The sequence below is a fragment of the Homarus americanus genome, unplaced genomic scaffold, assembly GCF_018991925.1.
Source record: "Homarus americanus isolate GMGI-L3 unplaced genomic scaffold, GMGI_Hamer_2.0 scaffold28, whole genome shotgun sequence".
Classification (NCBI taxonomy): domain Eukaryota; kingdom Metazoa; phylum Arthropoda; class Malacostraca; order Decapoda; family Nephropidae; genus Homarus; species Homarus americanus.
This window is the reverse complement of record NW_024742238.1, coordinates 8,317,572-8,342,776: the sequence shown is the minus strand read 5'-3', so window position 1 is coordinate 8,342,776 and position 25,205 is coordinate 8,317,572. Positions and strand designations below refer to the sequence as shown.

Here is a 25,205-nt window from a genome sequence, read left to right as displayed (position 1 = left end):
ATTATCTTATAATTAGACGTCTTATTCGAATATGATAATATATTAGTGGTAGGAATGAACGGTGCTACAAGAAAATAATACCCAATTTTCTAGTCATGAGATTATACAGCCGCATCGGCGCAATGCAGCCCTGGCGGGTTAGTTCTATATATTAACCAATTTATACTTTAGGTCAAGAGTCCCTAGGCGTTAACCAATATGTTTTTCCAGTGTATTTTGATGTGTTTTAAGCGAATCTGACCTTTATTTTTGGCGGAAATTGGTCGTTTTTGCCCCCCCCCCCCCACAATAATGGGGGGAGAGCCTGGGAAATTGGGGTTTTGGGTGGGGGAGAAAATGAGTCATCTGACCTAACCAAACCTAACCCAACCCCTAGCTTAAACTAAGCTAACCTACCCTATCCTGTTAATTTCCAACTAGTATAAATAGGTTTCAAAAGACTCAGAATAAGGAGTTGTAAATGTTTCAGTAGTTTAAAACTTTGGGGCGCACCATGTCCGAAAGTACAATACCTTAGCTAGAAGTGGAAGGTCCAGGGATAGGTTCAGGGTCATCGACCTCCTCGTCGTCGGAATTTACAAGGCAATTTATAGTGCAGGCACTCGACAGACGTAGGGAGAACACCGTGATTATGTAGGAATTGGATAGCATGATCGTCTTTCTTGTAAAACTCTGCAATAAACTTAAAATAATCATAGGAGCACGATTCACAACCAACCTCCACCACTGCCATTGTCACACTGGTCATTGAAATTCAAATCTGTACCCAGGCTGCTTCCTTTGAAAAAATTCAAATGTGATTGGTAAAAAAAAAACGTGTGATGATATTGATACACTACATCATTGGTCATGACCGGATGGCGTCAGTCAATGTTGCGCATGCGTGATGCTTAATTAACTTGGTTACATGCAGATAACACTCCTCACAGAGACGAAGACTGAATATTACGTAAAATAAATTAAATTCAATTGTGTCGCTATTTTCCATTTCCGACTATTATAACGGGTTCAAAATGCTCAGAATAGGGAGATCTAAATGTTTCGGTAGTTTATAACTTTATGGTGCGCTATGTCCTAAAGTAAAATAATACCAAATTTAATGCAGTATTGTACTCGGGCATTTTTGTAAAGTAAAAATTAAGGTAAAATTTCACTTGTTGCGAGTACATGAAATCAAAGTTGAAATTCTGTTTTTCCTATGGTTTTTGATGTGTTATGAACGAATTTAACCTTAATTTCTGGCTCAAATCAACAGTTTCAGAGATAAGCCCCCCTCCCATCTCAGAATCTAAAGATTTGCTGTAAAAATCAAGGTAGAAATTGTTCAAAATACATGGAAAACCATTGGAAAATAAAACCCTAACCAACTTAACCTAACTGGGGAGCTCCACAGTCGTTTGATGTTTTGCGTGTGTACCGCCACATACACAATAAAATGATAAATGTCTTGTTTAAATGTAATTTGCGCTAGAAGTGCTATTGAAGAAAAGTGTGTTGGAATTGTTAAAACTATTGATTGCAACTACAGTATAAAATTCCTGAGATGATGTAGTGGCAACAAGTGAAATAATACCAAAAGAAATTAATTTTTACCTCAGAATATCTCCAAATTTCAAGTGCACATGGCCTCAAAATGCCCATCATTGTGGTCAGATTTCAAAAATTTTTCAGCTATACTGGGCTAGCACGTAATTCAAACCTTGAAGGATTGTTGTCGAGCTACTCGTTAACGGAATGTTTTTTACGAATGTGGACTAAAGTCGATTTACTCGGTGAAGGACAAAAATTAAAATGTGAATAAAGTTGAGCCATGCGGTGAAAGGGTTAAGTTTGTAACAAGGTTAGTAATTACACTTTTACATCAACAAATAAAAATTGAGATAAAACTCTCGAGGTTGAAGTCTGACTTGGATCCTTTGCCTTCAATTTCTTTCTTATCCAGCTTGAACAGTGATGGGGGATATTCCAGCCAATTATAACTGAATGCCTCAGTCCTAGTTTCATCACTAACCTCCTGGTGAAACAGAGCCCGCGTCATAGTTCTTTCCTCGTGGAGGATTTACCTTATGCTGTTGCACTTCTGTTTGCTTGGCTTGCATTGTGTAGCAAATGTCACTATCTTTGGCTGGGTGATATTATCTTCATTAAAAGTACAGGAACTCTTTACTGTACTAGCAGCTGCGATTGATTTCAAACTAAGTTTCTTTGCATCAATTCTGTTGAGGAAATTGTTTTGTCAGTCATAATGTTGATCAGCTTGTCATCTGTTGCTGGATTGGGAGAGAATGGATTTATCATGTTTCCTTTACTTTCAGCACCATTCCCAGGTCATCCTTATTAATTTTCTCATGATGGTCAAATTGGGCGGAATCCATATGCATCATACTTTTCATGCATTCTGAGAAGGAATTCATGCTGCCAAATTTAGGTTTTAGCTAATGATTTAGGATATAGGAGTGTACTGTACATCATCAGCCCCATCAGCATCAAATCGGTATTTATGATCATTCCCCTCTCCTATTGTTTTTTAACCAGAAATAGGTTCGAGCAGATTTTTTTCAGTCCCAAATTTGTAATACAGTAATATATGCAGGCCCATATAGCCCCAGCTAGCTACTCCAAACCCCATAAGAATTGATGTACATTATAATCCAGGTGATCCTTACTGGCTGTTATAAAATGGGTTTTCAAGATCCGACCATTTCTTCTCGGTTTGTTGTATAGAACTGTTTATGATCTTTGTGTGAATGCTATGCCTCTAATTGTTTGTTTGTTTTTTGTAGGTACAGATGCTACAATGGCTAAGGCATTTAATTTAGAAGGCTGTGAAAACTTGCCATATGATGAATCCCTTGCCTCTTTAAGTATGAGGTCTTTCCATGACCTCAATGGGCTCCTTTGGAGTGCAAAAACAATCCACAAAGTTATTTTGGACAAATATAAAATGGTTAGTTCACAATACTGTACTCCTTTTATCTGTCTCCCTTTTTAAGACTGTTGCCCCTTTGCCAGAAAGCTTACCTTCCCTTCTTCCCTACTATGCTAGATGTTTATTCTTCTTCTGCCACATCCACTAACTTTTTAAATTATGGTTATGACTATAGCTGGAAATATGGCAAAATATTGTTTTTTATTGTACATATTTTATTATTGTTTAATTATATAATGTATAACTGTACAGTATTAAGGTTTTAATATTTATTATTCCCCTTTAATTGGCTATGCATTAACAGAACTCACAGGGTTGCCACAGGACACAGGTCAGGGAAAGTCAGGCAAATTTGTGACAGAAAGAAAAATCTATACAGTACTTGTTGAGTCCAATGCATCTCTTAAAAAGTTCTTAGAAATTAAAGGTGTTTTGGAAAATACAAATGCAAAAATGGTAAAACTTGAAGATTGGTTGAGATTTTTTAAATTCATACTGTGAAGCTGTATCCTTTTTTACTTTTACGCTCTTCACCACTGATCGGCGCATTAGCTGCATGGACGATCGGTCACGTCTCTTTTACGCACTGTTGACAAGTAAACAAAATAATATATACTACTGTACTACCATACTGTATATACTGTACTCACCAGCAGACACTGTTAACTCAGCTGACTGTAATGCTTAACTGTAATCTCGTTTTAACACTTGTGATAGAGGTTATGTGGGAGATTAGTGGGTCATGTTACTGACCTGACCTGATGCAATATCAGGTCACCCATTGTTGGGGTGGGGGACTAGTGGGTCTCATGACCTGAACAGGGCTTGAATAAAGACGAAAGGTATCGTGCTCCAATTTCCCACTCACTGAATGTACATTATACTTGTAGTATGTATGTAACTGTTATAACTTTTTACGGTCTTAACACTGCTTTAACACTGTATTCTTGGCTGATTTTGTTCTGGTACAATAATGTACAGCACTGCATAACACAAATTGTACGGTAGACCCTTGTCATTCGCGGGTTTACGGTTCTCGATTTCAACGATTCGCAGTAAGGATTCATATCATAACTTGTGTTTTCGTGCGTATGTTGCCCCGTGAGAGTTACCGTGGGCCTCCATGTGCCCAGGTGGAATGGTCAAAGTATTATACTATAAGTGTGTCAAATGAGGAGTGACTGATCCACACGTAATTAAAGATTTTTGAAATATGTAGTTAAATTAAACATGCTTTTTCATATAGTTATGCAAATGAAGGGAAAATAAAAGATATACTAGATAGGGTGTGGTGGAAGCATCATGGTCTGGCACACACACACACAAGCGCTGTAAACGATGTGTGGATTCACTGAGTGGTTTGGAAGTGTTTATTTCCATTCATAATTTCGTAACTACAACCTATGGTAATTTTTCTTCGTGTTCATATATAATGAAGATAATGCAGAGTATAAAATGCCATATACAATACTTATACATAATGTCATCTATACAGCCGTACTATGACTGTGTGCGTTCGTGCGTGTGTTGCCTCGTGATAGTTAATGGGCCTCCGTCCAGAAAGGATACTGCACTAACCTCCAGCACCGACCCAGGTGGGCTAGAGATTATGGTTTCCGACTGTACCATGTCAGGGCCGGGACTCTTATGGACCTTTAGCCTGGATAGTTTATTTCTAATACCCTCCTCTGTGAACAAAATGTGGGTCAGTGCTGTGTACACAAAAATTGTGACCAAGTCCCAGGTTGCTGATCTAACTTTCTGTCTCATTTACACATAATTGCAGGGTCTCGCTTGTCTCTTACTTTGATTACACAACGTATATATATCATTTATCACTCTTGATTTGTTTCATTTTTCCATTATGTATTTATTTTTGGTTCTATTATTTTTTTCCTTCAGGTTGGTGACCTGTTCCCAGGTAGGCTAATCTCATTAAAAAATAAAATAGAATTAGAGGTCCATTGGCTGAGTGAATACAGAATTCACATCCTGTCCTAAGGGTTGCTAGTTTGTGATCCTGGAATCCACCCAGCTGTAAATAGGTACCAGCCATGCAGACTCCGAATGTACTGAAGGCTTGATATACTTTGTGCTATAACCACACTATCCTTAATAGGCCATCAAGCATATAGGACCTACTTTCATTTTATTAAACAATTCTTTCTTTGCAGCTGCAAGGAAAGCAGACTGAATATGAGAATGCCCACTTATCAGCAACTGGAAAACTCGCCACCCACGCCAAACTGCATGCCAACTCTTTAAAGGTGTGGAAAGAGAAGCAACAGAAGGTATTTATATCTTTAAACACTGTACGCTTGATATTGATTTTGAGAGCATTTATGCAATAGTATGTCAAATTACCAGATACATACACATCTGGGATACCATAAGACTGGACTGGTAAATCTCAAGCCCAAATAAAATAAAATGGATTATTAACCTGTTTTATTGTGATAGTGTGGCATATTTTTTACATATAATATAATTTACACAAGGCTGAGCTTTTAATATGGTAACATTTTTAAAAGGCTACTATTCATATGGTAATAGCAAAATAAAGTATGGTAGCATTGACTGTCACTCCTCCCTCCATAAAAGAGGGATTTTACGGTCATGGTCAAAAGTAATCATCCACCCCATCACCTAACCTCTCCTGCTGGCTGGGTCCTTTCATCATGTTAAGTCATTTGGGTTGGAGAGGGTAAATGGTCGACTTGAGGAAGGTATGCGATACAAATTGCTCATCAGAGGGGGGATGTTGAAGAAAGCAGGGAATGATGGATATAAACTTGTTTTTTTCTCGTTATATTATCTTAGGTGTACAGTAGGGTTGGGATATATCACAAAATAGGGTCCAAGGATGTTCGCCATATACTAAATCACGATTTATAATTACATGTAATCAATGGGGAAAATAGGGTTGGGCTCTGGAGGCCAGTAAAATTGACTAAATTTGACTTAAGTTTATTTTCTTACTAACTAAAGCACCAATGAACACCAGACTAAGGAACACCAGTCTCGGCAGCAGACACCACACTGCCACCCTCACTTGACAATCGCACACCTACATAAACGAACAAACCAAAAATATTAGTTACAGTATTAAATCTTTTCCATTAAGCTTTCCATTCTCTTCACTTCACCTTTCACGTCACTAGCAACCCATTTACACTCACCGTAGAAGTCGGAATCTGCAGCAGAGTCGGCTGCTGACTCATCACTCGCGCTGCTTGACTCGCAGCCAGCCTCCTATTCTTCACGCGACAACTGCGTGCCTGAACAAGGAACTGTAAATGAAACATTTTAAGTTTTGTGCATATTTTCATGCATATTTTGTTTTGTTTTTTCACATGGAAATATGAAATAAACATGCCTAAATGAGTGTAAATGTGATAACTCACCAACTTCATCGCCTTCCTCCTCTTCGCATGGGTTCAGTATGTCTGCCTGCACCTCTGGCGGCACTGGCCCTGCTTCCTCCCCAGATGGTTCAGCCTCCACTTCACCTGTAGAAAACAACATGCACAGAAATCATTAAAACTGAATTTTTATCTTTGGCATAAAGCACTCGGCAGAGACTCCACGCCGACAGCAAAGAGGGTGGAGTGCATGTGCACTGAGTCTCGTGACCACTCACCACCACTGGACAGAACTATACAACTCATCTATTTTTTTCACTTTTTCAATAAAAAAAAAACAAACCTAAACTTACCTGAAGAGCGAGAAAGGGGCCGGAAGTAGGAAGTGATGGACCTCTGATTCTGGTTGGCTATCTTCCTGTCCAGCAGATGACTATAGGTAAAAGAGAGCCTGTACAAGCTGTTTACATTCTCTGTAGCCCTCTCCACATCAGGATCGTTGTCTCTAACACACTTGATGGCAGCAGATGTGAAGGACATGTATTCCTTAAGTTGCATGATTTTCCGCTCTTTACATGTGGGGCCTCATCTTCGGCTTCCTCCTCTTTCTCGTGTTTCTTATTCATCTCGGCTAACTCTAGGGCTTCTTCAGTCGTTATTGGGTTGTTCGTGCTCTCTAGCAGTTCATCCACATCTTCAGTAACTTATTGGAGCCTTGGATCTTCTCTTATTTTCTTGCTGAGCAGTACTATTTCTCTCAGATCTTTGACCTTGGTAAATCCTTTGAAGGTTTGGACAACATCAGGCCACAGAGAATGCCAAACACCAGTCAAGGCTTGTTCAAAGAGGGATTTCCAGCTCAGAGCAATGTTTGTGACGGCATCTTTGATCATGAAATTTTTCCAGAATTGCTGGATAGTCAGTTCTTGGTCAGAAATCAATGCATCTGCCATTTGCTTACTTGTCATCTTCAAATACATACGTTTGAATAAGGCAATGGCTCCCTGATCCAAAGACTGAACAAGAGATGTGACATTAGGGGGCAAGAAGAACAGCTGAATATTTTCGTTGATGTTGTTGAGATGGGCTGAGTGACTGGTGTCATCCACGACGATCAGTGCCTTGTCATGGATTTTCTCGATGTACGGGATGACGTAATTAATAAACCAGTCTTCAAACACATCTTCAGTCATCCGGGCTTTCTTTTTAGATTTCCATATGACTGGGAGAAGAGGTAGGAGCACATTTTTAAAAGCACTAGGTCTGGCAGCAGAGTGAATGACGAGAGGTTTCATGCTCCGAGTCCCTGCGGCATTAGCACAGAGAAGCACTGTTACCCTGTCTTTACTGGCCTTAAATCCTGGAGCTTTGTCTTCTGCCTTCATTAAATATGTCTTCTTTGGCATCTTTTTCTGGTTTAGTCCTGTCTCATCACAATTCCAGATTTGGTCTGGAGTATAGCCTCATTCCCATCTATCTTCACTTATTCCGCTGCAGCTGTGTCGGCAGATGCAGCTTCCCCTGACAGAGACATGCAGCATAATTCAGCCCTCTTGATGAAGCTGTGAAGCCAGCCTTTGGCTAGCTGTGAATTTACATTCACTTGCTGGCTGTCCTTCTCACTGAAGCAGACATGTGTGTATTTGTATTGCCTCATTTTTTATCATTGGACCCAACATAGCAACTTTACGGCGTTGCATGTTTTCAATCCATATCTCGAGTGTGTCTTCTATTTCTTGGTAAAGTGGTGGCTGTAGGTGTTGGGTGGTCTTGGAAACTGTTAGTTTAGCAAATGCTGCATGAATCATGTCTGCCTTCTGTCTGATGCCACGAATGGTGCTTTCATTAACTCCATAGCAGCGTGTGGCAACAGAGGCACTTGCTCCATGTTCAAGGACGTTCAGAATCTTTGCCTTATCACCAATGTTGAAGGTTTTCCTCTTCTTTTACTCATTGAACTAGGAGGAGTGGTACTAGTACACTTCGGCATCTTGGTAGACAGTAGTAGAGCACGTGGTGACCTTGACTGGAGAGTGAGAGTGCAGCTTCCGCATGTAGCAAGAGCTGAATCAGAAAGACTGTGGGTGAATGTGTGAGTGAGCAGCTACAGTGGCGCCTCTGGTGAGCAAATAATGCATTTGTTTGCCATGGCGGTAAATTTGAAATTATTTTCTGCCTGATTTTCCTCACAAAATCAATAGATTTATCGGTATATATTGGAAAATGTCGATAATTTTGGTAGTTGCGATATTAAAAAAATCTTCATAGAAAATCGCTATATATCCCGGCCTACTGTACCTACTTAAAAGAATAATAGAGGACGACTTTTATTTTATAATTACAGTATTATAATCTGTCATCCATTTCCTAATTTATAATTTTTTCAGTCTGTGGTTCAGGTTTTAAAAAAATTGCAGTAATTGGGTTGGGTTAGGTTGGGTTAAACGATGAGCAAGCCAGGAGGATGTATGCAAGAGCCAGAAACCAAGCAAGGACAGAGTGTAGAAGGGCTGAAAAGGAGTTCCAGAGGCTGGTTGCAAGCGAGGTCAAGTCAAACCCAAAGGCGTTTATTGCTATGCAAAGTCGAAATTGAAAACGCGAGTAGGAGTATTAGACCTGAGGCTTGTGGATGGTAGTTAGGCAGATTCTGACCAGGATAAAGCTGAGGCATTGAACAGCTTCTTTTCCTCGGTGTTCACAAGAGAGGATGCAACTAACCTTCCTGCGTTTGAGGACAGACGGTTCGACACAGCACTGACCCACATTGTGTTCACAGAAGAGGGTATTAGAAATAAACTGTCCAGGCTAAAGGTCCATAAGAGTCCCGGCCCTGACATGGTGCATCCTAGAGTGCTAAGAGAATTGTGCAACGAGCTTGCAGAGCTCCTGAAGATCCTATTTTGTAAATGCCTGGATGAACAAATGGTCCCCAGTGAATGGAAAGTGGCTTATGTGAGTCCTATCTTCAAGAAGGGCGATCGGCACTCCACGAACAACTATAGACCAGTGATCCTGACCAGCATAATATGTAAGGTACTTGAGAGTATTATCAGAGATGCCGCAATGGAACATCTAACACAAAACAATCTTGTAAAGGATTGCCAACACGGTTTTATGCCGGGGCGCTCCTGCTTAACACAATTGCCAAGGCTTTCGACAGTGTACCCCATGAAAGGCTGAAAATCAAACTGGAAGGGTACGGAATTCGGGGAAATGTCTTTGCATGGATAGAAGACTTTCTACATGGCCGCAAGCAATATGTGGTGATCAATGGCACGAAATCATCATCAGTACCTGTCACAAGTGGGGTAGCACAGGGCAGTGTATTGCGCCCGCTGTTGTTTGTTTGTTTCATAAATGACATGCCTGACGTTGTACACTCCTCCATACAAATGTTTGCCGATGGCGCTAAGTTATTTCGGGAAATTAAGAACCAAGCTGACTGTGAAGAGCTGCAGAAGGACCTCTTTGGGCTCCAGGAATGGTCAAAGGAATGGCTGCTGAGATTCAATGTCACGAAGTGTAAGAGGATGCACCTGGGGTGTACCAACGGTAAGGAGGCGTATCATATGTCCCAACGGGATGAAGAAACTGCACTAGTTGAGACTGAATGTGAGAAAGACCTAGGTGTGTATGTTGACAATTAGCTGAAGTTCTCGGGCCATTGCGAGAAGAAGGTAAACCAGGCAAATAAATTATTGGGTCTTATAAGAAGGTCGTTCAGATATCTAGACGGTCCGTCCCTTGTAACGATCTTCAATAGTGTAGTGCTTCCCCATCTGGAGTACTGTCACCCCGTCTGGTCCCCGAGATATGCTAGGGGCTGTCAGTTGGTTGAAAATGTTCAAAGGAGAGCCACCAGACTGGTGCCTGCACTTCGGCACCTCAGCTACCCTGAGAGATTGGAGTGCCTGAACTTGCCTAGCTTATATTACAGACGGGCAAGGGGTGACCTAGTTGAGGTGTATAAGTATCTCAGGGGGCACTACTCAGTCGAGTGTCCTTACTTGGAGCTGGCGGATGCTTGCCCCACAAGGGGTCACAGCTCAAGATTGAAGAAGCCGCAAATCCAGAAAACTGAGGGCAAACTTTTTTGGAGTGAGTGTTGTAAACTCTTGGAACAATCTACCAGAAAGTGTTGTGACGGCACCGAGTGTGAGCTCTTTCAAGACAAGACTTGACCAACACTGGAGCAGGTTCAGGTACATTCAGGAGCCGGTGCATGCCCAGTATTTGCCTACAGTGCGTGACAGACGTGACCGATCGCCCGGGCGGCTGGCGAGCCGATCTTTTGGTGAAGAGGATAAATGAAAAGGAAAAGTAATCAGAGACGTGACCGATCTCCCAAGTGGCTAACGAGCCGATCAGTGGCGAAGAGGATAAAAGTAAAAAGATATTTACAATACCATTGATATGAGGAAAAATATTGAATACAATGTTGGACCCCCCCCCCCCTTTTTTCCGGGGAATAGCACAGGTCATTGACCCACAACGGGGCCTAGGGGGTTGAAAAAAAAATAATCTCCACCATGAACATGCCGGAAAACCAGATTGTATGAGTATGGAAACACAAAAGAAGGCAGAGCATTCCACAGTTTGGCTGTGTGAGGAAAGAAGGGTGTACTATAACGGGTTATTTTAGTGTGACCGACATCCACAGAGAAACGGTGGGCACCGCGGGCATGACGAGTGTTACGAGTCCACGGCCTTGCCAGCGATACACAGGATGCCAAATTCACTGAACATTGCCCGTTAAAGTATACATGTAAAAGAGAGAGTGAAGCAACATTGCAGTGAAGAGATAGGGAACAGAGGTTATCAACTAGAGGAGGAGAGTTAATAAGTCAAAATAGCTTTGATTCCACCCTATCTAACAGTTGGATAGAAGAAAAGCCACCCCAGGTATGAGGGCGGTACTCCAAGTTAAGACGAATGAAGCCCTTATATACTTGAGGCAACTGCTCAGGAGTGAAGTAGCTATGGCATCTGTACAGCATTCCAAGCTTTTGGGATGCAGCTTTAGCAATGTTGTGGATGTGTGGCTACCATGACATATTAGAGGGAATGGTGAGGCCTAACATATCTATTTTAGAATTTGGCAGAATGATTGTATTCTGAAATGTGATTGGTGGGAGATCATCCAATTTGGAAAGTGTAATTGGTAAATACTGTGTTTTATTACTATTGAATTTAACCAAGTTTCTACTTCCCCATTCAGAGATGCTGAACAGATCCGCATTGTTAGATGAAATGATATCAGCTCTAGAAACAGATCTAGTTTGAGAATTAGTGGGAAGGGAAAAATGTGAAGAGTAGAATCATCGTGTGTGTGTGGGTGGGTGCAAATTTTAACTCGGCACCCTAAAAGATTGGTTGCCAATTTTCCTAAAAAATGCTTCAAGAATTTTTTGCTAGCCACTTTTCAGATTTGGCACCTGACTATTATAAACAGTGAATAATAGTTGTAGTTATTTTTGTAATTCCAGGATCTTGATGACTGCTACAAGGTTCAACAGACACATTTAACAAGGGAACAGAAACGGCTTAAGGACCTAGAAGAATCACTGAATACCTGTGTCTTTAATATGAAGGTAATGAATACTGCTAAACTGTATATTAATGAGTGAAATTAGGCTAATGTAGGAGGAATTGTATGAATGTTTAAAAGCAGAGGTCGGTCAGTGAACTTGAAAAGTCATTGTAGATTATTACTCTCTCTATTTATTATATTTGCTACTGGTCAGCTCACTAACCAATGGCAATCAGTCACTTACACACTCAGTAGATAGCATCTTGAATGTACAATCGGGGAATGTTCTGTATAAGACACCCGGCCACAAGTTCAAACCTCTGAATGTGAGCTTTACCACTTTTGTGGTATGACTATACCTCCTATGCACTTCGATTGTCTTGATATTATGATGTCAACTTCGATTCCCCCTCTTCCCTCTCTCACTTAACTTACTTTACTTTTATCCTCTTCACCACTGATCGGCTCATTAGCCGCTTGGGCGATCGGTCACGTCTCTGTTACGCATTGTTGGCAAGTACTGGGCATGCACTGGCTCCTGAATGTACCTGAACCTGCTCCAGTGTTAGACAAGCCTGGTTTTGAAAGAGTTCACACTCGGTGTCGTCACAACACTTTCTGGTAGATTGTTCCAAGAGTTCACAACTCTCACTCCGAATAAGTTTGCCATCACAATTTTCTGGACTTGCAGTTTCTTCAATCTTGAGCTGTGACCCCTTGTGGGGCGAGCGTCCGCCAGCTCCAAGTAAGGACACTCAACTGAGTAGTGCCCCTTGAGATGCTTATACACCTCAATTAGGTCGACCCTCACCCTTCTGTAGTTTAAGCTAGTCAAGTTCAGGCGCTCAAATCTCTCAGGGCAGTTGAGGTGCCGACGTGCAGGCACCAGTCTCATGGCCCCTCCTTTGAACATTTTCAACCAACTGACAGTCCCTAGCATATCTCGGGGACCAGACGGGGGTGACTACTCCAGATGGGAAAGCACTTCACTCTTGAAGATCATTACGAGGGACGGACCGTCTAGATATCTGAACGACCTTCTTATAAGACCCAATAATTTATTTGCCTGATTTACCTTCTTCTCGCAATGGCCGGAGAACCTCAGCTCTTTGTCAACATACATACCTAGGTCCTTCGCACATTCAGTCTCAAATAGTGCAGTTTCTTCATCCCGTTGGGACATATGATACGCCTCCATCTCTCTAATCATCCACACCTCACTGCTTTCTCACTCCATATTTTAAAATGTTATGTAATGTAATCTTGAAGGGATACAACTTTGCTCATTTATGCTTATACTTACCACACTCTCCCTAAAGAAGCTGCTTCTGACTTCCTGCAATGAACAAATGAATCCAGTGTTGACTGCTTGGTGCTACTCTTCTTCTCCTTATACATCTCAGTACGACAACCAAGACTGTCATCAATGCTGCATTGAACCATTGAGCTACGTTCTCTGTTTGGGTCGTCATCTATAAGGATTTGTATTGCTTGCTAGAACATGTTGAACGATTCTGTCATCCTCTTGGAAGTTGGCGTTCGTTGAGGTTCTTCTTCGTCATCGTCGACTTCAGTGGGACTGTGCTCTGTTAACAGTTGCAGATCTTCATTGGTGAGCTCTTCTGTTTGGGATGCCAGGACGTCCTCAATATCTTCTGATTCCAGCTCATCAAAGCCTGCCTGTCTAGCCAAGCTGAGGATATCCTTATTCACAGCTGGGATTAAATCCGTGAATCCCGTAAAACTGTTGATGCACTCAGGCCACAATTTACGCCACACACCATTCAGGCAACTTTCTGAAACCTCTTACCATGACTTGCCAATGTTATCAATTGCATGAAGAGTGTTGAAACCACGCCAATATTCTTGGATCGTTGGTTCGTTTTCTCCGTCTGTAGCCTTGAGCAGCTGGGCCATGGTACGGCATAAATAATACGCATTGAATGTGGCGATGACGCCTTGGTCCATAGGCTGCATCAATGTTGTTGTGTTGGGAGGCAGGAATACAACTTTTACAGTGTCATGCAAGTCGTCAAGATTGGGAGGATGAGCTGGAACATTGTCAAGAATCAGAAGAATTTTGAAGTTAAGTTTCTCCTTGGCACAGTATTCCTTCAGTGCAGGGACGGCGTACATGTTCAATCACTGGCTAAATATGGCGGCGGTTATCCATGCCTTCTTATTTGCCCTGTAAGTGACAGGAAGGTGATCCTTAGAGTAATCTTTCAGGGCCCGTGTGTTTGCAGCGCGAGAAATCAGCATAGGCTTCAGCTTGAAGTCACTGGCAGCGTTCGCGCCAAGCGATCTTTTGCCGCTTTCAAACCTGGCGATCTTTTCTCCTCCTTGGAGATATAGGTCCTCTTAGGCAACTTCTTCCAAAAGAGACCAGTCTCATCCACATTGAAGACTTGCTTCGATGAGTAGCCTCCTTCCTGGATAATCTGTTTGAATTCTGGCGGGAATGTCTCGGCAGCAACCGTTTTTGAACTGGTAGCTTCACCAGTCATCTTTATGTTGTGGAAGTTATAACGATGCTTAAATCGTTGAAATCATCCTTGGTTGGCTGTAAAGGTCTCTTCCTTCGACCCTTCACCCTCTTCTGCCTTTTAAGTCATCAAACAAGGAAGTGGCCTTATGCTGAATAACCATAAGGCTCACAGGGGCATTGCGTTGATTCTGGTCCTCCATCCACATTTCCAGCATCTTTTCCACCTTCTCTATCACAGTGCTTCTAGTACGAGTCGTCTGAGAAGAACCACTTCCAGCACTAACCTTAATCTTGTCAGCGTCAGTCCGGATAGTACGCACTGTTGTGGGGGTTAGACCAAGCACAGCGGCTATGTCCACAGCACGTTCCCCTTTTTCAAATAGGGTTAATAAAGCCATTTCGTAGCAAGGGTAATGGTCTTACGTTGCCTCTTCACTACACTAGCATCAGTAGCACTTGATGGGTGCTTGGAAGCTATTTCGAATGGTTAGAGTACATTTTTAGAGCAAAACACTTAAGCACACACGAATGATGTGAAGTCGTAACAGAGACTGGCTTGGCGTCGCTTGGGGACACTGTGACGTTCCGCGAATGAGGGCAGCGCGCCGAGCCGAGAGAGCGTAGCGCAACCAAATGAGCGGGTGATGTGCTGTAGAAAGTAGTCTGTGACGATGTAAAACGACGTAGTATCGGATCACCGGAGCGTTAAACGTTAAGTGAGGACTTACTGTATAACAGGCTATTTGCACAGTAATAATTTGTAATTTTCAGCTGCTTCATGATCAGCAGAACCTTTTTCACCACAGATTTTCAGATATTTTATACCATGGCACTTCTTAAATTTCTGCAGTCAACCTTCTGAATATTCACACTCCCCTTCAGTGTTCAGTTCTTCATGGTATATTCTAGCTTGTTTCATGACCGCCAAGCCAGTCTGTGGGATACGTTCCGTTCTTTGATGTCGAATCCACACAATTGGCACACACTCAAGACCTTCATTTTTTTCCCTATGCAAAGTTTTCCTATTTTTCATTAGTTTATGGTATTCACTGTCAGTGTAAAACTTCAACAGCTTGTCTTTCTGTTTATTTAAGTCATATACAGTGGTAGTTCCCACACCATATTCTCCAGTAAGATGCCCCACAGGCACACCATGATCAAGCTTCTGTAATAACTTCACTTTCTGTGCTATCAATAATGAGAGATGCTTCCATTTCTTCTTTTCACTGTGACCCATAGGGGTATCTGAAGCTCTTTTTGACATTTTCACAGTGAAATTAAACTGAAAATCACACAATCACAAAAAATATCAGAGAGCAACAGAAGCACGTGTGACTGGTAGCAGCACTGAGATACAACTGATGCCTGACACCTGGTTGGGTCAAGCTTTGGCTGCGTCGGGTCATGTTCGGCATCACTCTGGGAATGCCGTGCGCACAAGTGATGCTCCACGAAAAACTTTTGGTTTTCAGAGCTTTTCAGAATTGCGGATAGGGGATTGTGGACCTGTATTAATATATTATTATTTTACTTTTATTTCTGTAGTTTTCATAAAATGTTTAATGAATTATTATTATTATTATTATTATTATTATTATTATTATTATTATTATTATTATTATTATTATTGTGTATTATTATTATGACATTTTTGCCCCCAGGTCCTGATGTGGATCAGTGACCTGTGCGTGGGTGGGCTATTCCCTGAAAAAAAAAATACATGCACTGCATGTGTATTGTTGAGTTACTTAAGGGCTGTACAATGTTTTTGAACATTGGTTTTTGGAGTGTTTTTGTTGTTGTGTGTGTGTGTGTGGGAGGGGGGATTTTTGGGTCCACCTGACGTATCCTCCATCTCGCCGTATTATAATAGGTTTACCCTACACTGCATTTTCTGGGAATGCAACCCACATATTAAGCAAGGGAGCAGTGTACTGTACTGTATGTATTTTTTGGTTTAACTGTTTTAAAAAACTGACCAGGTCCAGCATAGGAAGATTTGAGATGCCTGTGTCAAGACCTCGGTACGTGTTGATACAAAAAATTAGGAAAATTTCTATAACTTTTTTTAATTTCAGAATTGTAATTTTTTTTACTAACTTTGAATTTATTGTAAACTGGGGGACTGCCTGTTGTTTGATGGATTGAAAACTATAGTTTGTAATTCAAGAAAAAAGTTGGATTATAAAGTGATTGTATTATTTTGATTACAGTACAGGTAGTAATTTTAAATATAACTATCTCAGTTAATTAGTGTTTTAAGATTGGTGGCAGTTTTTACTAAAGCATTCCCCAGCCAAGGGAAAAACATTTGTGAAAACAATGTAGGTATGACATCTGGCTGGCTGTTGAGATGTAAATGATATAACCCCCTGAATATAAGTTTACAACTGAATCTAATCCATCTCCATATTTTCTCCAGAAAATAATTAAAAGTGAAGGGGAAGAGTTGCCTGTTGATAAATCTGCACTCTACAATGCTGTTCTGCAGGGCTCTTGTCTCACAAACATCATGGAAGAAATACTAAAGGTATTGGGCTATTGATCTTAATGAATTGAGTATAAAAGTTTGTTGGCAAATCAGTTTGGGGAAAAAGTTATTGATACTTACCAGTATGTGTAACAGACCCTCAAATCTGTACCCTTAGAACCAAGGCCAAACTGTTTTTTGAAAACTTTCTGGTTTCCTGGGTTCTAAGTCAGTCATGTTACCAAGACACATTATTGGTGCCACAAAGAAAGTTTTTTTTTGTGTGTGTTTTCTAAAGGGCTGTAACTGTGCATATGATCCACCACACACATAGGGAGATACAGTGTACATAGTGATAGTACATAGTATTACCAATTTGTTGAGGAGAAGTGGAAATTAATGAGAGTAAATAATAGTGTCTTGGACGGCGACACTGGATGAACGAGGGTGCCAGTGACATAAAGACCCAGTAGGACAGCCAAGTGATTTTTTAAAATAATAAATCCTGCCACAAGGGAATGATCACGTCACATCTTAGTACACTTAGATTACAAGGTAGTAGGTGTGATTAAAAGGGAAGCCATTCAGCAAGGGGTGAATTCTTCCTCAGAATTGAAATGTGAGAGTCCAGCGGTTGGCATCAGTGCCCCCCCCCCAAAGGCTTTTTATCACTACACAGCCTAAATTAAAAACACAAGTAGGCATATCGGACTGGAGGCTTGAAGGTGGTAGTTATGCAGATTCTGATCAGGACACGGCGTTGAACAAATCTTCATGCGTTGGAGGAAAGGTGGTTTGACATAGTGCTGACCCACATTGTGTTCTCAGAAGAGTGTGTGAGAAAGAAATTGTCAAAGCTAACGATTCATAAGATTCCCGGCCCTTTTATGGTACACCCCAGAGTATTAAGAGAACTGTGCAATGAGCTTGCTGAGCCCTTTAAGATCCTGTTCTGTAAATGCCTGGATGATCTATAGGTTCACAATGACTGATATTGACTTATGTGAGCTCTTCATTCAAGAAGGGCGATCGTCACTCCATTATAGACTAGTGGGCCTTCCCAGCATAGTATGTAAAATACTAGAGAGCATCTTAAGAGATGCCATGATTGAACATATACGCTGTACAATACTACGAAACAACCCTTTAAATGACTGCCAACACGGCTTTAGGCCGGGGTGCTCCCGCTTAGCACAATTACTCAAGGTCCTGGATGTTTGGATAATATATACCTAGATTTTGCCATGAAAGACTGAGAATTAAATTTGAAGGGTAAGGGATTCGGGGAAATGTCCTAGTATAGATCGGAGACTTTCGTCACGATCGCAAGCAGTGTGTGGTGATTAAAGACACGAAATCATCATGTGTACCTGTGACAAGCGGGATACCACAGGGCAGTGTATTGGGCCTGTTGTTGTTTGTTTGCTTCATTAATGGCATGCCAGAAGCTATTCACTCCTCCATACAGATGTTGCGGAGAATGCCAAGAATGTGCAACACACACGTGACTGACTGCCTAAGTGGCAAATGAGCTGATCTGTGGTGATGAGGATAAAGTAAAGTACAGTATATACTCAAAATAATTTTATCACCGACATCATTTACTTGACAACTTGTAAAGTATTGTCATGAGTCATTGGTTTTAAACCTGGGTTTAACCTTTAGACAAATCACTCAGACTATGTCGTAAATCCACTTCACAACATGGTATAGTTTTCCTAAACCTGAGATAAAATGTATCAAAATTACTTAGGAGCAAGCAACTCTGGGCTTTGTGCAGTGGACTGTGGACACACACTGCATCTTGTTTGGGTTTAGTACATATCTTGCAATATGGAGGTACAAGCACACTTCCTTGAAACCAGGATCTCGGACTGCATCGTATAAGAATACACAGAGATCAGCACTTATCTGTTTAATGAACATGTGAAGGTGCAAGTATAACTCCTTCTGAAGTGAATAGGTCACACCAATAACAGACTGTGAGGAACTGAAAATTCCACAGCACTGATTTCAACATGGGCCTTAACCCTTCAGAGCTGAATAAAATCGTCTGGTGTTAGGCAAATAAAATATTAATAGTGGCATCTGAGGAATGAAGGGATTAAAGCCATTGGATAAAAAATGTCAAAACATACATTGGCACAAAGCCATCAGCTAACATCTCAGCTCAGCAGCTGATACTCCTCACTCTTCCAGGTGCATTGACAGAAATGTCGGTACCTCCAAATATTTCATCACTAGCAAATTCCACACTTTCTCTTACAACTCGACAACTGTATTGTACATAATTAGCATATGAAATCAAGAAAGTAGCAAACTTTTCTTTTATTTAAGTTCTCACATATTACTTGAGAATAAATGAGGTGACATTGGAAAGTTGGGCAACTATTTCGGTGACGGTGGTGGTGGTGGTGGGAGTGTTGAGTTTACTTGTTTTCACGAGTGAGGGTTAAGTTATATGGTGGTTGTAGGAGACTGTTGACACATCAAAAATATATTCATTAGCTGTTACTAATGAAATGTGTTTTGTAAATTTAGGGTTTTTCACTTGTAAATCAGAGCATGGGAATATATTTTTTCCATAACTTCAAATATATGTAAATCAAATCCTCATAAATTGGTGTCTGCCTGTGTTATGAACTGAAAATTTTTTCACTAAAGATATTTTAATTTGTTACTTTCAGTTTAATACACAAGATATTACACACATGCAATTGATGGAAAGTGGCTTTGGTTGTTTTAACTGTAACTACATTACTCCAAGTTTACCTGAGAAATCAAATCCCAGCATCACAGACATGGTAAGATATTTTTCATTCTGCTAGAATGTATAAGGGGCTTTAATGTATTTAATAATTCATGGATGAAATAGACTGTACTGTACAGTAGTCCCTCACCACCAGTGGGTTAGGTTCCTGAAAAACCCCATGGTTGGCAAGACGAAGGCTTATGGGAAATAGAGGGTTAGGTACCATGGCCGCAGATAGAACTTATCACTGTTACTTTATTAAACAATTATAATTAAATTTGAGTCAAATGCTTATAAAAAGTTTAATATAAATTAATTAGTAATGTAAATTTTACAGTACATCTCCTTGAAGATGGCACATTGCTATAAAATAAGAAAAATGAAAAGGATGGGTGTGTATGTGTGTGAAGTGTATAAGTGTGTGCAGACTTGGCAGGTTGCCAAGTTCGCCTGTCCCTGTGGCTACAATCTCCTAGCTCTCCCCCTACCAGGCCTCCCGGGACATTACGAGTTGCATGTAGCATTTAGGAAGTCCTCAAACCCATCCTGGCAGGTAATTTTTTGAGATAATGTACACACTCAAAAAAAGTGTACCTGTATTCCCTGTAATTGCCGGAAGTGCAGAACAGGCTGACTGCTTGTCTGTTTAATAAACTGGAAAGTGGCAATGAGAATGAGTAATAACATTTATAAACATTATTATAATTTGTCCTGTTTAATTTTCTTCATAATACATTACTGTAATATTAAATACAGTCAGTCCCTGACTTACGACGGGGTTAGGGACCGACAACCAGGTAGTAAGTCGAAAATGCGAAAATAATAAATAGAAAATCTAAAATGGGTGTCTCTTCTTCTCAGCACCCCAAAACTCTCACTTTTAAGCTTATCAGCCATTTTGAAGGGAATTACAAACGAAAATTTTGTCAGTACACAGCGCGATCTCTAACGTTGGGACTCGAAAATACATAATTTGAAACAAAAATTGTACAACTACGGCGGTTGTATCTCCGGGTGGTCGTAAGTCGAGTAGGTCGTAAGTCAGGGAGTACCTGTAATTGGATCAAGTGTTTGGCATACACAATTTTTTCTTATGCAGCATATTTTAGCACTATTAATCTCATAATTATTTGGTTGTTGCAGGATGCTGTGCAGATAGATGAGTGCACACCTAGAACAATAGGTAAGTCCTGAAATTTTTTATTTTAATGACATAGAATTGTCATGTATTTTGAATGAGAGCGCTGTGGTAGATGTGTGTAATGAGAAGTACGAGTATGCTGGGTTGGAAAGTGAGAGTAAAGAAAGGTAAAGCATTTTCAGGTGTAGATGTTTCCATATTTATTTCTAAATTATTCGTTTGTGAACCATCTACAGTAATTTGGAAGTTTTTTATTAAAACCAGTTTTTGTGATATAGCTCGAATGCGACGTCAGCAAATGCTACCTAGGTTTGTTAATTCCTAGCCAATTCGCCAGGCCAACATACAGGCAATTAAAGCATCTAATAATTACTTAATAAGTAATATTAGGAGGACACGTTGCTACCTGGCATTTAATTGCTATTTTCAAAGCCCTTCCTTCACCCCGCCACTTTGCGCATCGCGAAGCTCATCTCTTGCCTCAGAGAGAGCAGTAATTAAAAGTCAGCTCTCGAGGGGTGGAGATGGGTGGGTTATGGACGTCGCATTCGAGTTATATCACAAAAACTGGTTTATAGAAAAAAAGGCTTTTTGCTCAAGCTCTGAATGCGATGTCAGCAAGAATACCTTAGTAGGAGGTGGAGAGGGAGGTGACTTTGCATACAAGGCTCCGCTGACTGAGGTCCTGATTATAATATACAGTGGGGTATGCTATAACGAATCTAATTGGTTCAAGAACCTCGTTCGTTATAGCATTCGTTCATTATAGGATTAATCCGTCCCAGGCCCCCAAATACAACCACTTAACACTGAAAATTTTCTGTGGAAAATGTAAAAAATATGGTACTTTATCTTACCATAGTGTTGTTCAGCTTGCAGGACAGGAGGCAGAGGAGGAGGGGGGAGGAGAGAATTATGGAGAAGAGGTGGAAGGAGAGGAGTCATCCTTCCTAGCCCTCTTTGGTGACTGTCTTACAGGCACTTTGTCTGTAGGGTCTTTTGCTCCTTTTTTAAAGAAGGAATCCAGGGTTGGCTGCTTCAACCTTGATTTCTGGACCTTCCAAAAGTAGTTCATCACATTGTCATTAAACACACTGATGGCCTTTTCCACAGAACCAACATCAGGATGATAATCCTCCGCAAGCTTAGACAGTTTGCTCCAGCAAAAGAACACATCCTTGAGATCTTTTACCGGAACCATGCCTTCTCCTTGGTTCCCTATCCTCCCACCTCGGCTAAGCTCCTGCTTCAGCGTCTCTATTCTTGTGAAGCCTTCCAAGAAGCCTCGGTGTGACACAGCTCCACCGTGCTCTTCCACCAACTCATCATCATCATCCACTTCCAGGCCAAGCCCAGTTTGGAATTGCCGAGAGTCATACCGGCGTACAACAGCCTCTTTCCTCTCATCCTTCAAAGCCTTCAAAGCCCTTACTAAGATTCAGGCCACACGCCTCACAGCACAAAGACACCCTCACAGTAAACTCTTTCCATTGACTCACTAAAAATGAAAATTTGCTTATATTGCAAGGACTCCTTCCAAATTCCTTCAAATCCGGCATCACTGGGAAGAAGTGACACAAAGATTTTCTAAACAGTGCCTTTGTGTACAGCTTCTGAAATTAATTCTTTGATCCTATGTAGCTGGATGAGAGGGTGTTGTGTTGGGTGGGTAAGAAGTACAGTGATTGCTGAACCTTCTGCACCAACCATCAAATTAGAGAGGTGGGCTGCATTAAAACACCAATGAGCTTTCTAGTGAAGATTATTCTCCTGAGGTATTCCCCCAACACTGATCCAACACCTCAATCACCAATGGAGGAGTGAAAAGACTTCTGGTCACCTGGGGTTTCCTCGTGGCTTGGACCGAAGGTAACAATCAAGGCGGTTCTTCCTACTGCTTTTAAGTCTTGGGGTTTTCTGCATGGTGCTACTAAGAGTGGTTTGACCCAGCCACCAAAGTGACATAATGTTAGCTGAGGGTAAGCCTGTCTTTCATTGGCTTAAGGCCAGGGCGCAGTAGTTTCCTCCTTGTAATGTATGTACGGGCGAGGCATTTTTCTTCCAAAAAGTCCAGTTTTATCACAGCTGAATACCATTGAAAACAAAGCCCCCTATTTAATCAAGGTTTAAAAACAGTCAGTGGTGTTCTTAGGCTAAGCTTCCCTTTATCTACTAGCAGCATCACCATGTCTCACAACATTGTGTAATTTATTTTCTGAGAAACCAGCAAACCACCTCTTTCGGAAAATTCTCTAAACACTGTATATCACTTAGATTACTTCCTAATTTCGAGTCTCGGCTTAAGGTCCTCAAACAATTGTCTGGCCTTCTCTAACAAAATTATAGCTTCCACTAATGCTATATCACCTGCCATTTCTTTTCTTCCCTTTATCCACACTCAACAGTAAATTTTCCTCTGGCCCCCTGTGTCACATACCCTTGCTTTAAGCTAAGTCGGAGATTCTTGAAATACTTCTAAGTACAAGCCAACTCTGTTTTATTCTTCAAAAATCTTATATATAGGGGCCTAGATTAGCCATCCTATATCTACCACTAAGTTTTGCAATGCTGGTTCCATTCCTCAATGCTTTTATGATTTCCTTCTTTAAGTCATAAGCAGAGCTTTCACTGAGCTTTGGACGATCTACGTGCCATAATTGTACACTTGTATAACAAAATATATGTAAATAACTCATATTTCATCAAAGACGAATTTCAAATAACAGTGGTGGATTGCCATACAATGAGGTATTAAAAGATGGTACCCATCATTTTGTTGTGGGTCATGTACAACAATATTCACATTTCGCAGTTAGTCCTGATTCATCCAAAGTGTTTGTATTGTAGAGTTATGCCTGCATTCTCTAATTTTATAGTAAACTGTCATATAGAATCTTTCTAGTAGGATTCATTTGAAAGCAGTACACCCTAATGTAAACTGTTTTGAACATTTGAAATTAGGAAATATTTACCTAGGTTGCAAAATGTTAATTTACCTCAAAAGATGTCACTTATTCTAATGGAGGAAGAAGGTCCCAGAAAAGTAGATTATTGACTGCATGGTGAGGGGAATCCAGCACCACCATGACAACTTATATTGCATAGCCGTTCGGAAAAAGCCAAGGATCTCCAAAGTCTGCACTCTGATCCTGACTGAGACTCATATGTTTTATGAAAGGCCAGGCTAAACCCTGCATATTTCCTAGTGTCAGCAAAGCAAATATTTTGCCAGGGTCTGTCATTTACTAATTAAGTAGAGATAAGGATTTGCCATTTGACTAGAGATAATTTCTTACCATCCCTGATGAGAAAACAAGGGCCTCTTATTAGGAATCTGCTAACTATTCCTAAAGATTTTAACTGGACACAATATGTGAGAAACCCTAGTTTCATCCATTATTAGAGGTTGTCTCATTAGGTTGAGCATGGAAATCTTCCTTTCTATTTTTCTAGGATCTCCTCGTGAGGAAAAGGATAACATCCTCATCAGAAAAAATACCTGGGCCATTTATTTTGATTATTGGAAATGGAAATCAGTCTACTGATTCTCATACCCGTTTCGCGGCTAATAGCGGAAAGCCGCCTTCTGGAGCAATTTATCCCTGTCTAGATTTATATTGCAATTAGGGCCCCCTATAAGAAGATTAGTGAACTATTTCCCAGAGTGGTTCAAGGCGTGATTCTTTGGGCTTGAGGAGGTCTCTCTCTGAATGAAAAGGACAATCTAGCATTTGATAAACTCTTGGGGTTCAGTAATATTAAAACCCCGCCAGAAAATGTCCTAACGCTATTTATAAGATGCAATTGTCGAAATCCTTAGCGCCTTTAACCTGAATAGAATTCAAAAATTCTAAATAATTCACTGTTTCCATAATGAACTGAGTTGTTAACTTGATAAATTGTTGAAAAGATTCCAAGCTTTCGTATATGAATAGAAAGCTTGGGGTCTATGACCTGCTACTCGTGATTAAACATGTATCGGAATTGGCTCTCAACAACCTATTTAAACTTTTTTGAGAAACCCGCAAGCTGCAGAAGCTATAGGAGAGCCTAACTGAGAATGTAGTACCTGGTCTAGAGATCCTTGTTGCAATTGTAGAGGATTCGCATCAGTCCTAGTAGATCCAGGCACCAAGGTTGTAGATCCATATGGTGCAATTAAGAGGACTCGCCTCGGCGACTTGAGTTTGTGAACCACTAAGTAATATTTTCACAGGGAAGGAATGATAGATTTAAATCGTCCAGAAAATCAAGAGTGAGGCATTTCCAAAGATTTGACCTTTCCAGATGGGACTTTGTAACATAGAGTCGATCCACCCAGCCCCAAAACCATCAACTCCTAAACCCATAATTCTAGGACCATCCTGTTTCACGATACGGCCGAGAATGCATATGTTAAAGTGATTCTGCTCAATTTGTTAAAATTCTGTATATAAGTTGCTTTGAGGTAAAGTGGTACGAAGGTGGCCAAATACCGGAAAATTTGTTCTTATTAGTTGTGAAGGGCCAAGAATCCATAGACCTTGATAGATT

General features: G+C 40.7%; 1 protein-coding gene and 1 long non-coding RNA gene across 2 annotated transcripts; both read left to right on the top strand.

The window, feature by feature from the left end:
- Positions 1 to 2,789: 2,789 nt before the first annotated feature.
- On the top strand, positions 2,790 to 11,918 carry LOC121876578. The gene is made up of 3 exons (XM_042381781.1): positions 2,790 to 2,947; positions 5,104 to 5,220; positions 11,778 to 11,918. Exons 1-3 carry the CDS (start codon positions 2,798 to 2,800, stop codon positions 11,916 to 11,918), a joined length of 408 nt encoding a protein of 135 aa, XP_042237715.1. The 5' UTR covers positions 2,790 to 2,797.
- Positions 11,919 to 16,735: 4,817 nt separating this feature from the next.
- Positions 16,736 to 20,718, top strand: LOC121876619. Its single transcript, XR_006090787.1, has 3 exons — positions 16,736 to 16,839; positions 19,467 to 19,583; positions 20,675 to 20,718. It is a non-coding gene; the product is annotated as an uncharacterized LOC121876619 (long non-coding RNA).
- The last annotated feature ends 4,487 nt before the right edge of the window (positions 20,719 to 25,205 follow it).

Coding starts and splice junctions, on each gene's coding strand:
- LOC121876578 (XM_042381781.1), top strand. CDS start 2,798: ATGGCTAAGGCATTTAATTTAGAAGGCTGTGAAAACTTGCCATATGAT. Junction 2,948..5,103: donor TTTTGGACAAATATAAAATG/GTTAGTTCACAA, acceptor CTTTCTTTGCAG/CTGCAAGGAAAGCAGACTGA. Junction 5,221..11,777: donor GGAAAGAGAAGCAACAGAAG/GTATTTATATCT, acceptor TTGTAATTCCAG/GATCTTGATGACTGCTACAA.